Source organism: Rhipicephalus sanguineus, chromosome 9 (assembly GCF_013339695.2).
Source record: "Rhipicephalus sanguineus isolate Rsan-2018 chromosome 9, BIME_Rsan_1.4, whole genome shotgun sequence".
Classification (NCBI taxonomy): Eukaryota; Metazoa; Arthropoda; class Arachnida; order Ixodida; family Ixodidae; genus Rhipicephalus; species Rhipicephalus sanguineus.
The window spans coordinates 17,252,138-17,264,883 of NC_051184.2; the positions used below are offsets into that span (position 1 = coordinate 17,252,138).

The 12,746-nt window shown below is 50.2% G+C and overlaps 1 protein-coding gene across 4 annotated transcripts in view; it reads left to right on the forward strand.

Annotated features, from left to right (window-relative positions):
- The window catches only part of LOC119404664 (epidermal growth factor receptor kinase substrate 8), a 136,342-nt gene that overhangs the window by 82,051 nt on the left and 41,545 nt on the right, over positions 1-12,746 (forward strand). For all 4 annotated transcript variants that reach the window (XM_049418962.1, XM_049418963.1, XM_037671260.2 and 1 more), the window contains one exon: positions 11,031-11,117. In XM_049418962.1, coding sequence (XP_049274919.1) covers positions 11,031-11,117 — 87 coding nt within the window. The remainder of the gene's footprint in view (positions 1-11,030; positions 11,118-12,746) is intronic.

Below are 12,746 nucleotides of genomic sequence, written 5' to 3' on the forward strand. Positions count from 1 at the left end.
ACCAAGAGGATAGGCCGAGGGTTAGGCCTAACCGGACGAGACGACGTTCTCGAAGAAAGACCGACGGGTCAGCGACGAGGACGACTAGCGACGCGGCAGCTTCGACGGCGGCGACACTCAGACGTGGAGGAGCATCGTCGACGGGATCGAGCGTCGACTTTGGCACGGAAGCGAGGCGACGGACTCACGTGAAGTAAGAACTTTCCATTTGCATAGCTAGACTTTCGTGCCATTAGAGTCGAGCATGGTTAGAGGCGTTTGTTGTATTCTTTTGTAACGCTTGGCGTTTTTGCACATGTTACTCCTAATTGTAAATTTTTAGTGTGGTAATTTTTTGGTTTGCCGTGGTGTGGGATATAAAGTTGGTTTGCTGTGACACCACGGTCTCCGGCCTCGCTCTCTCTCCCAACTCCATCACACATTGCAAGCGCTCCCGAGATACGTGGGAGTTCCGTTGGAACCACTGACGAGTGCGGACGTCTGGGCGTCACGCTAACCACGAGCACGGCCCGCGCTCACGCGCGGCGTCACCACCGTAGGATTATTCACCTCTTTGTCTGACGATGGCTACCGCGAATGCCATCAACGCCATCGCAAAACATCAGGAATCTCTGCAGCACTACATCGCGTCTCAGGGACTACAAGCGAGCGCAGCAGTAGAACAACAACAACAACAGCCGGAGCCACAACCAGCGCCAGCTAACAGCAGCAAGAAGCGGGCCAAGGGCAAGGCCAAGAGAGGAAAAAGAACATCTCTTCTCCCACCCCCCGAGTCCGCAGCCGCAATCGCGGCACCCCCTATTACACGCACCGACCGGACGAAAGTCCCGGCTGCGAGTGCAACAAGGAGCGACTCCCTGCCTGCCCCTATTAGCCACGAGCACGCCAAGGCGAGCGCGGCTTCGGGAACGAACAGGGAAGAAAGCCAACAGCTGGAGAAGCAAGCCGTCAACGTGATCGGCGGCTGGCTGAAGGAGAAGGCCAAGGAGGCGACTACGTCGGTTCCGACACCCTCTCAGCCGGCCCCCACCATCGCGGCAGCTACCGCCACAAGCACCAACACGGAGGAGGCCACGGCTCCCGCAAGCGACGGTGCAGAAGAACACGCAGTCTGCCCGCCCTCCGAGACAGCCGAGGAAGAGCAGATGGACTGCACAGCAACGCGGAAGCGATCACGCGAGGCCAGCAGCGAAGACGGACCAGCAGGCCCGTCCAAGCAGGCCGTGACCGACGCTTCCCTACCTCTCACGCCCGTAAACACAACGGACGACACCAGCGCCGTGCTCGCCACCGCCTCGCAAGAGACAGCGGCGTGCACACTCGCAGCAGCTTCTCCATCTCACCCGGAGCAGCGCAGAAAGCACCAGCGAAAGAGCAAGCAGGGGCAGCAGCCCCGCAACTCTACAGCTGCAACAGCAGAGGCCGCGACAGCACCGAGGCCTCCCTCCATCGTTGTCGACCGCCCGCACCCTCGCCCGAGCTCCCCGCCTGCCGGTGACGACTTCAAGGTCGTCATGTCCAAGGCAGCTAGTCGGAGAGCAAGGGCCATGGAGACCGCGGCCATCAACATCGACGCGGCAGTTGTGGGGACCGTACTCTTTCGGCCCTCCACTCCCGGCGGCACCTTTCGGGGAACGCCACGCCTGACGCTCGCTGCGGGTCTCGCCGGGCGGCCCGGAGTTGCGGCGGTGCGCGTTAACCACCTGCGCAACGTTGTGGCCGCTGACGCGACCACGCCCGAGTGTCTGGCCGGGCTCCTGTCCATCTCGGAGCTCCACGACATCCCCGTCACCGCCAGGGAGCCTGCCGACCGTCGATCGTGCCTCGGCTTCGTGTACGGTGTGGACGGTGACCTTGCTGACTCGGAGCTGATCGGGGCCATCGTTTCGTCTGCTCCAGTAACTGCTGCGACCAGGGAGGGCCGTTCAGTGAAGCTCCGCTTCGCGACTGCTGTTCCCCCAGCGCAGATCTCCATCTACGGGCTGCAGCTACGTGTTCGTCACGTGAAGCCGCGCCCTATGCAGTGCCGACAGTGCGGCCGCTTCGGCCACGTCGCTGCCGCTTGCCAGCGTGCTGGCGACTGCATACGGTGCGGCCGTAAACACCCGCCTGCCGAGAGCTGCAAGCCCCACTGCATCAACTGTGGCGGAGCCCATGCAGCTGACACCCCCTCCTGCCCCCGCTGGCAGGAGGAACGTCGTGTGGCCACCCTGCTGGCCACTTCTACCACGCCGCTGTCGAGACGGGCAGTCAGAGCGGCGGTTCGCGAGGAGTCCCGCGAGGTGCGCTCCTACGCTGCCGCCTTGAAACGCTGCCCTCCTCGTAGCCCCTTCAAGGACCTCGGCCAGCAGCGCACTACTACAGCGCCGCGCCGACCCCCGCAGCCAGCAGTGACTTCCGCCGCGGTGGACCACCTGCCTGCTGCCTCTCCTATCACGCCTGCAGAGGATCCCAGGGACGCATTCATCGCGAACCTGATGGCAACTCTGCAGGCAGTGATCCAGTACCTGCCTGAGGAACATCCGCTGCGAGCCACCTGCCTCCAGGCGATCGGCGCGCAGCCAGGTGCCCCCAGGAGCGAGTACACTCGCCCCTACTCGTCGGCACATCCCCCCAAGGAATCCCGACATCGTCGGCTACGGCAGACCACAACCTCGGCTGCGGAATTCAACCGCTGCAGCCTCAGCTCCACGCCAACCTTGCCGCGCCCGCGCCTGCTGCGCCTTGACCCCTTTCCTCTTTTTCTCTTTCTTCTCTTCTTTTCTCCCACTTCCCCCTACCCCCTAAGGCACTGCGCCGTGCTCCCTATTGGGCTGCAGAAATTAGGTGCCTTTTTCCTTTTCCTTCGAATCACTAATAATAATAATACGTGACACACCGAGCGTCTAAATAAGACCATCGCCGACATGCTCGCCATGTACGTCGACGTTGAGCACAGGACGTGGCACGCCGTCCTTCCGTATGTGACCTTCGCTTACAACACGGCCGTCCAAGAAACGACGCAGATGACGCCGTACAAGTTGGTCTACGGAAGGAGCCCAGCGACGACGCTCGACGCCATGTTACCCAATGTCACCGACGAAGAAAATGTCGACGCCGCCGCTTACTTACAACGTGCCGAAGAAGCTCGACAGCTGGCCCGCCTGCGCATCAAGACCCAGCAGCACACCGACAGCCGTCGCTACAATCTTCGACGACGCTTCGTCGAGTACCAGGCCGGTGACCGTGTCTGGGTCTGGACGCCAATACGACGACGCGGACTGAGCGAGAAGCTTCTTCGACGATACTTCGGACCGTACAGGGTACTTCGACGTCTCGGCGTACTCTACTACGAGGTTGTCCCCGACGGCATCACGAACTCCCAGAGGCGCCGAGCTCGACCCGAGGTCGTGCATGTGGTGCGCCTTAAACCGTACTATGCTCGTTAGCACACCTGAGGACTCTAATGTTTGCTTTCCTTATTGGAACTGTCTACGGTGCCGGCAGCCGGCAGAGCAGGCTGCACGGGATAATGCCGGCACTTCGTCTCGATTGGCTGGCTGCAGTCATGTGACCACACTGCCGGTATTTCTGCTTTGGCAGTGTTAGGAGCCGTTGCAGTTACTTCTGAACGTAAGAATAACGAGTCTTAAAGTTACGTCCATCGTGACAGTACAAATGCAGCCCGTTAAACCTACCTAACCGATTGCACGACCTCCTTAGAGGAGGTCGTGACCGATTGGCCCTAGTGGCGCAGCGGTTAACGTGTCGTGCTCGGAACTGCTAGGACGTTGGTTCGAACCACGCTGCAGTCTCGTCTTTTTTTCTTCTTTTTTTTACGGCAGGGTATTGTTTGGTGTTGCATTAGTCTGTTACCAGACTGAGAAGCGCGAACCGGCTCGTGGGTTACGTGCGCCCCAGTGACACGGGCACACCACGGACGCTGGCACGGACGGGCGCCTGCCCCGAAGGGGCAGGCGCGCGGGCTAAACAGCGCGTGGCCGCGACAGCGGCCAGTAGCGCGTGACCGTGACCCTGCCAACCGGCCATTTCGCTATCGCTCAATGGCCGCACTCGCGAAGCGAGGGCGAAGCCACGATTAGTTTTCCGCGCCCGAAGGGCGCAGAGGGCCTTCACTGAGCAACAGGAAAATGTACTAAACGTCTCTCGAAGCCAGGCAAAGCGCCTCAGTGACACGGGCATCATGCACAATGCCATGATATACTGTGCCGGCACTACCCCACTAAAGCAGAAATACCGGCAGTTTGGTCACATGACTGCAGCCAGCCAATCGAGACGAAGTGCCGGCATTATCCCGTGCAGCCTGCTCTGCCGGCTGCCGGCACCGTAGACAGTTCCTTCTTTATTAGTTTTCTTTAGTATTGCATGTATTCATGTTCTGTTTTTAAGCATCGGGACGATGCTTTTTCAGAGGGGGGCATTGCCGCGAGTCTTATATTTCATGAGTGTAAGCTTCACCCACAAAGACTGTGGGCAACGCGCTGCGCAGGCCTCGCCGTGATGTGTAGGAAGCTTCGCGATTGTTTTGGAACAATCTGTTAAGATTGCGCGCCGCACGAGAATGTTCCAGCTTCGTCGAGAGATAACGCCGCCACCAGCGATATCGCTGGAAAGTTCGATAGCGCCTGTATAAAAGCCGATGCGCTTGACTGCTTGTCAGTTGATCGACGGTCGACGCTCTGTCTGCCGCTATCAGTGTATTGCTGTAGATTGAATTTCAGTTTCCCGGCCACAAGTTCGGCCAAATAAACAGTTTCATCTCGGACGTGCTGACTGCTGTCTTTGTCGACGTCACGACCACGTGACAATATCATAGGCGAGTTTATCATAGGGGGGGCTTTAGGGTGACCCAAAGGTCAGATTGCATAATGCGTTTAGCGTGCTGTCTCACTTCTCTTTGTCACATTTAGTCATCGTAGCACTTGCCATTTAAGAAGTGAGTACTATGAACAGAACACGCATGGTTCCAGTGTTAGGCTTGAATTTTAGTGATCAACATAAGATGAAAAAGAGTTCGAGAGATCACTCTATTTTTCTGTAATGGACGTCTGTAGATGCAATGTGCCATGGGTGTATACATTTTGTTTGCTATAATGCCCCACAATGAAAGGCATCACAGTGCTGTTTTAAAAGTGAAATTTTCCACACCACTGGGCATACATGTCACCAGAGCCCTGGCGAGTGTGGATAAACAAATGGGCTTTAATACTGGCAGTACAATAACATGAAAACTGCTGCAATTGCGAATAGTTATGCATTACAAGTTCGAGTTGACACCCGTTCACACTTGCTTTCGCTCTGTGACTGTAAACTTCTATTATCGCCCACCAATGATGTAGCAGCTGTGAGCACACGCCTGTTTAACTACACTTATTGGCCACAAATATGCTGATGTAGCATCTCTGCTTTCTTTTTGTTTGTTAAAGGGGAGGCACACTCAGAGACACTTTTTGTTAACATACAACCTACAGTAATGAAACCCTAGCTGTTTACATGGTTTCTTATGCTGATGTCAAATATCTCATCTTTTTATAAATGAAAGAAACAAAGTGACATTTAAGGGCTCGTTTTTCTTATTATTGTCTGTTAGTTCTCATTAATAGTCATATTTTTATAGTGAGTTGTGTTGATTTCGTCCTGAATGATTCAGTCTGAAATGTTTGCTTGAGTAGTTAATCCTCACTGAAATTGTAACAATAACTAGGTGGGTTTTTAGCAAATTAGCATTATCTAATGATAAATCGTGCAGACGCAGACCAGAAATAATATTGAATGGCTAAAATCTTTCTCATTGTCTTACCATGTATGGGTAAACGCAAGTCTTGCTCATGCGAATAAAGTTCAGATGAGTGTGCATACCTGTGGTCATGTCTTGCTACGTGTGCTTGTGTCGTTCTGTAGTGTGTGTTAGAGCACTGCACGGGCTCGGGCCTACCCGAAAACCCGGGCCCGGGCCGGGCTCGGGCCTGAAGCTCCGGGCTTAGGGCCGGGCCCGGGTTTGAGGTGGCGGGCTCGGGTCGGGCCGAGCTTGGACTTTGCTCCGTGCTTAAAGGGTCTCTAAAGTGAAACACTGAATCGGTTTAGACCGATGAATTGTACTCTAAGAACCCGAACGTCATTAATGTCTCCATCTATGAGTTTATTAATAAAGGAGAAAATCAAGGTCAAAGTTCCATTTTGAAATGTCGCTCTGAAATCTCCGCACCTGACGTCGCGGATTTCAAACTGTATTCGTTGTATTTTGGGGACCTTCGCTCAATGAAACTTCCAGAAACTTGGCATGTTAAGTCTGTTAAGACCCCTCAGAGGTCACTGTACTTCATTTTTACCCACTATAAACTACGTAGGGCCCAGTAGATGCCGTCAGAATCTATACCCTCACGGCGTTTGCTGCGTGAATTTCAAGTTCGCGTCATTACCTGCACTTTCCTGCGAGTTTCCTCTCTTACCAAGAGCTTTGTCGCGGCGAGCGTGGTGCTTTTGGAATGGTAAAAGAGTAATTTACTGATAATAGAAAAATCATTTTTCTGTATAATGTGCCTTGTTCCGCATACTCTGTGCTTACATGTAAGTCCCACGTTTTATCTCGAAAAACCGCTTTTTTATGTGGGGTAAGCTATTTGGAGAAGTTTTATGAGGTTTAAGTACTGAACTGCTTTTGCTCCTTGCATATGAGATACTTTATTTATCTGAAACGGGCGAGACCAGGCGCTTATATGTAACATTTCGCTGTTCCGTGCCCCTTATTTGCTTTCGTTATTATTTTATATCCAAAACGTTACTATGTTCTCGCAGTAATAAATGTAATATAATAAAATTATAAATAAATATTAATATATGTAATTTTACGTCCCAAAACCACGATATGATTTTGAGAGACGCCGTAGTGGAGGGCTCCGGAAATTTCGACCATCTGGTGTTCTTTAACGGGCACCTAAATCTAAGTACACGGGCCTCTACCATTTCGCCTCCATCGAAATGGGACCGCCGCGGCCGGGATCGAACCCGCGACCTTCGGGTCAGCAGCCGAGCACCGTAACCGCTATACCACCGCGGCGGATAATATAATAAAATTATACCTATGAGATGTCATCGCAAGAGCAATCACAGAGCTCCAAAGCGGGGAAACGTTGAAAGTTAGAGCCTCCCTCTAAAACGAAAGGACTGCACGGAGTCTTGGTACATAGAATCCCTATAAAGGCACATTTTTTTCTGTGACTTTCTGACGGCTTCCAGTGGTCATGTGGCGCGAGATGGACATGCACAGCCTGCTTTGTCTGCCCACATTGTTAAAGTCTGAGCTATCGTCTTGTTCCGCCATATCAGGGTTCTCAAACTCACCTCAGCTAACGGGCCGCATTCACAAAAATTTACTCCTGCAAGGGCTATGGTAATGACGAAGGTAGGAGTGCGGGAGGGAGGAACAGGTTTTAAAACTACCGTCATTTCACAGCAGACCTTTGCCGTATCTCATATACGGGATCGTTTCTGAAGGGGATTTGGCGGCAGGAATCCAACAACATATCGATACCCATTGTTGCAAAATAGTGCGGAACGGAGCAACTTGGAGCGCACCAGACTCTATCGAAGAAGAGGAAACCGAAGGGCATCGAGGGCACGTGCACGTGGCCGGCGCAGCAGTTCGCCTTTAGTATTGCGAGTCTCTCTTTCATGTCTGGGGAACCAGTCATTTTGTATCACCCATAATGACTAAAATCTGGACGTCAATTCTGAAATATAGCTTTTGTTTCACGGTTATGTATCAACACATGGTGACCGCAGGGGGTGCCTCAGGAAAAATATGCTTTCGATCTGTGATTCCTGTGTATCTCAAGAACATAATTATAAAGAAAAAAAAATTTGATGAAGACAGTCATGTGCGGGCGGAGGGCCGCTAACAAGAGGTCCGCGAGCCGCGTGCTTGAGGCAATGTATATTGCGCTATATAGTGCGAGAGCTACGTGATACTGCCACAACAGCGTTGGAATGTGCAGGAACAGTATAGGTCCATTAAACAAGGCGTGGGGTAAAGTATATTCGCTTTACGAAATATCTTGCTTGAAAAAGGACAATGATAGATTCCGTGCCGGGTGATGTCCCCTTAATTGGAACCATATGCATCCAATGAGAAAGCTTCAAGAAGCTTAGTCGCGCCTTTGTTACCAAACTCGAACGAACCCCGAAAATATACCGAAATCGCTTCGTACACCTCTTGCCAGTCCTAACCGCGTGGTCCAATGGCCACCTTCTACCGGTACAACATCGCTGGGAAGGCATACGCCATTATACAGGGGCGTAGCCAGAAATTTTTTCGCGGGGGGGGTTCAACCATACCTTATGTTCGTGCGTGCGTTTGTATGTGCGCATGTACATATACGCAAGCAAAACTGAAAAATTTCGGATGGGGTTTGAACCCCCCCCCAACCCCCCCACCCCCTGGCTACGCCCCTGCCATTATAATATGGAAAAAACGAGCACGGTGGAAACCGTGCGTACCATACAGTGCTGAAAATTGCAAAGAGAAGCCCTCAAAGACAAGGTTTATAGACGACATTGAAGAGTGGCACGACGTTCGGGAACGTGAGAAGTGAAGGGATGAGCTGGACAGCTATGCTCATTCTGCAGAGGTCCACAAAGAAATCCTAGATTTGCTCCAGTGGTGGAAGTTACGAACGACTGCCGACGCCTTCGCAATTGGCAAGGCAATTGTGGTGCGCCCGTGCGGCCAGCGTGAGCAGTGCAAGAAGCTTTAGCGCGGCAGGATACGTGATGCAGCAGCGCATGGCGTGCTTAAAGCAGGAAAGTTTTTTTTTTTCTTCCTTTCGGCTGCTTATACGCATACATGTGGTGCACGCGGTTCCATAACTTTACCTAGATTGGTGTATTTGCAACAACGGTCACAAACTTGGGTTTTTTACCCCTCTGTTTCTCTTGCTGTGGCAAGGTGCTACAATGGTGAAAACAGGTGCTATATATCGAGAAGGTTGCACGATTGGCTTTGTGATTAGAGCATGCTATAAATTTCAATAGGCTATTGAGTGCAATAAAAACAATGTGAAGTGAGCGTTTTGTTCTCTGCCATGCCAATGCTCTGGCGGTGCTTCGTGTTACGTGGTGGCGAAGTCCTCAAGCCGTCCAAATGGGAGGCTGCTATTACCAGCTCCGCGCTAGAAGAACAGCTATATGGGCAGCCCAACGGGCCTGCGACGCAGCAGAGAGACTTGGTCTTTCTGTTCCGATGTCGGAGCGGCCCGCAACGTGCTAGAGCGAGTTCCGATGGACCAAAATAAAGTTTATCCATCCATCAATCCATCCTTTGTTGTTATTGCGCTCCCTATCGAAACTGAACTCGTGCTGCAAATCACTTTCCTGGCTACAATGTCTGCTACAAAACGCCCTTCATGATCCACAGTATATTTGCAGAAAAAATGGGTACACTAATACCACTGCTGAACAAACATTCATTTTATCCAATATGTCCTCTCAACTGTTTGCACCGTGAGCGCCTTTTTATAAGAAATTACCGTATCTTAAAGTATAATTGTTAGCGAAACATCCGCCAACAATCATCCGCCAAGTAGATATTTGCTACTTAAAACACCTTGCTGTATATTCCATGTTCGGGCAACACCACCTAGATTACTTGGTCGGGCCTCAGTCGGGCCTGATCTGTGGTCGGGCCGGGCCGGGTCGGGTAGGTGAAATTTTTTCTCGGGTTCGGGCCGGGCCCGGGTCTCATTTTGTGTCACCGGGCCGGGTTCGGGCGGGTAAATTTGAACGAGTTCCGGGCCCGGGCCGGGCCCGGGCCAAGAATTACGGCCCGTGCAGTGCTCTAGTGTGTGTAAATGAAATGGAAAGGTTTACATTACATTAAGATGTTTTGAATATTTTCTGGAAACTACATCATTTCTATGTGACACGGTGTGCTAGAAATGACCATTTAATATTTAATTTGCCGTCACTTATTCGCTCATATTTGATATTTGGTTTCTGTAGAGCAGTGTTCTTCTACCCGCAAAGATATGATTTTCCATTAGCGCTAGCTGTTGGGCCAGTTGGTGCATTATGAACTTGAAAAATGGGTACCAGCGAAAACACTGAAAACACGTACACAAGAAGAAGGCGTTACACACGGACGAACGCTGGACTTTCAACTGTGCTTTATTGGAAGTTGCATTGCCGCACAAGGCTTCTCACACATGCGCATTGCCATCACTTCAATTTGCAATGCGCATGTGAGAAGCCTTGTGCGGCAATGCAACTTCCAATAAAGCACAGTTGAAAGTCCAGCGTTCGTCCGTGTGTAACGCCTTCTTCTTGTGTACGTGTTTTCAGTGTTTTCGCTGGTACCCATTTTTCAAGTTCATATGATTTTCCGCCACATTAGAGCGAAATGCTGTACTGCTTCTTTGAAAGCTAGTCTTGAAAAGGCAACCATTCGTACAGGCTCTAAGGGGAAACAATCAGCTTCAACAGATCAAGTAAACTATCAAAACTGTCTTCAAAATTTCATCAGAAGAAACCATGAAAGTCAAAGTATAATTTGTGAAAATTTACACTGAAACCCCATTGCCAGCATATTTATTTATTTATAAATAAATCATTGCGACATCCTGGGTTTCAAAGCACTTCCTTATATCTGAGCTGTTCTGGTTAGTAAAAGTTCCTGAGACATATGAGTTCACTCATTGGATCCTTCCCAATACAATGTAGACAATTTTTTCTAATAAAAGGAATAACTAGACCCGGTTAGGCGCTGTCTAAATCTACAACATTGCAGCAAGCTGGCATAGAAATTTCAGGGCAGCATTCATGCTATCTTTGTGTCATTTAGCAAACCTTCTCCTACAGTAATAGGGCCCTTATTTCCTTTGGTTTTCTTTCTTTTTTGCTAATTTGCTAATACCAACGGAATAATTTTTTTTTTGTGGCCCTTAAGGTTTTCCCAAACCTCAGTAAGTGCACAAACTGCCGAGTCTTACAGAAACCACATTCGAAAATCCATTGACATCTTCATATTTGACCTGCAGCTGACCAGCACAGTGACTTTGGAGCTGAGGAGGCACCTTCGTACTTCCTTGAACACTTGGCCACCTTCTCTGTTGGGCAGCAGTATGGTAAGCAAAATGTGACATGTTTTATCTCTGATGCGGGTTAGGATGCTGCATGTTGTCAGTGATTTGAGCACACTAGAGCCTCATCAAAACAGTGCCATCCATCACAAAAATCGTTCTGTGATATTCATGACAGTACGTGTATAGTATTTGTTGCGAGCTGAATTAGCAAGATACATCTTAAATTTACTTCACTACACCCGATAACTTGTTGCTCGTGTATTGAAATGTAGGTGCTTGCTGTACCGTATGTACATGCAGATTTACTATATGATTGTTAAGGCTCGTTCACGCCTGTGATTAGCACTGGTCGCACAACCATTGGTGACTGGTGACCAAAAAGCGACCCAAGGCGATCAACATTTGTTATGTTCACATCTGCATGCAACTTATACCCATTGCCACACAGAATTCACATCTGCTCGCATTGCTGTTGCCTCGCTAAATGAGCTGGTGTCCTTTTTCTTCGCATCTGATTCATTCAGAGGTTCACGAATGCAGTCGCGCAGCCAAAAATCGAAGACAAGCAGCTGAGCCAAAGCAGTCGCGTTGCGACTAAGTTGGTCGTGTGACCGGTGCCATTTCCAGGTGTGCACAAGCCTTTACTGCAGTCAAGTTTCCTTATGCCCGCATCACTACAGACCACACGTGGGTGTGGTGGGCTAACACGATGACAGCAGTGCTGCTTTCTTTTCTACAAGTGGTGCTCATTTGAAGCAGTTCCGCAGAGGAGACGGAAGTGACCAGTGGCACATTTGGCTCGTCGTCCACTCAAAGCATGCAGTGTACAGATAGTTGAGGATGCTTATCATGACAGGATTGTTGGCAACACGCACACTGGCTTGTTTGTCAGTAGCTGCAAACATGCCCCAATGCATTTCCAGTGCTTATCCATATAGGCATTGTGTCGAAGTCATAATCATTGGTTGACCAGTCACTGCAACTGAAAATGAAGGTAATTGAGAGCCACAGACTATTTATAGGCAACAAAACATTATCGTGGTATGCACTAACCTGCAGGCATACGACAAGCCAGTATGGCCTAAGTGGTCAACAGATACACTGCATTTTTTGGATTGGGCCAAGGATTTTAGTACAGGTACACAGGGTGACATGGCCTGTGTACATTCAGCACAGTGAGCACAAATTGAGCATGTTCAGCGCAAATGCCTTACTGGTGCAACAGACGGTGATGACATGGCAGTGGATTCCACTATGTTAGCTCGACATGTTTTTTGCCACCCACTGGCAAGATTTCCATGTGAATGGATGCCTGCAAAATACTGATTCCTTGTCACCTAATGTTCCCCAATATTTTCTTTGTTATAGAGGGACGAGGTGCATGTATGCAACACATGAGGATTTCATTAGGTTGAAACTGTGGCACAAGGTTACTCACTAAATCTCGAAAACAACAAAAAACATGGTTTTCAGTTGAGCTAAGATTGGGAAATAAAAATGCTAGTTTGTTACATAGCTGACTTCGTTAAATTAAGGTTTGTTGTATCAAAGTTTGAAGTGACATTTAACTGTGGATTTGGTGAACACTTTCCTGGTGAACCACTCAAGGTTGGCTGAAGAAAACACTGTAGAAACCAATTAGAGACACTCCCATTTTTTGCTCCCACAGGA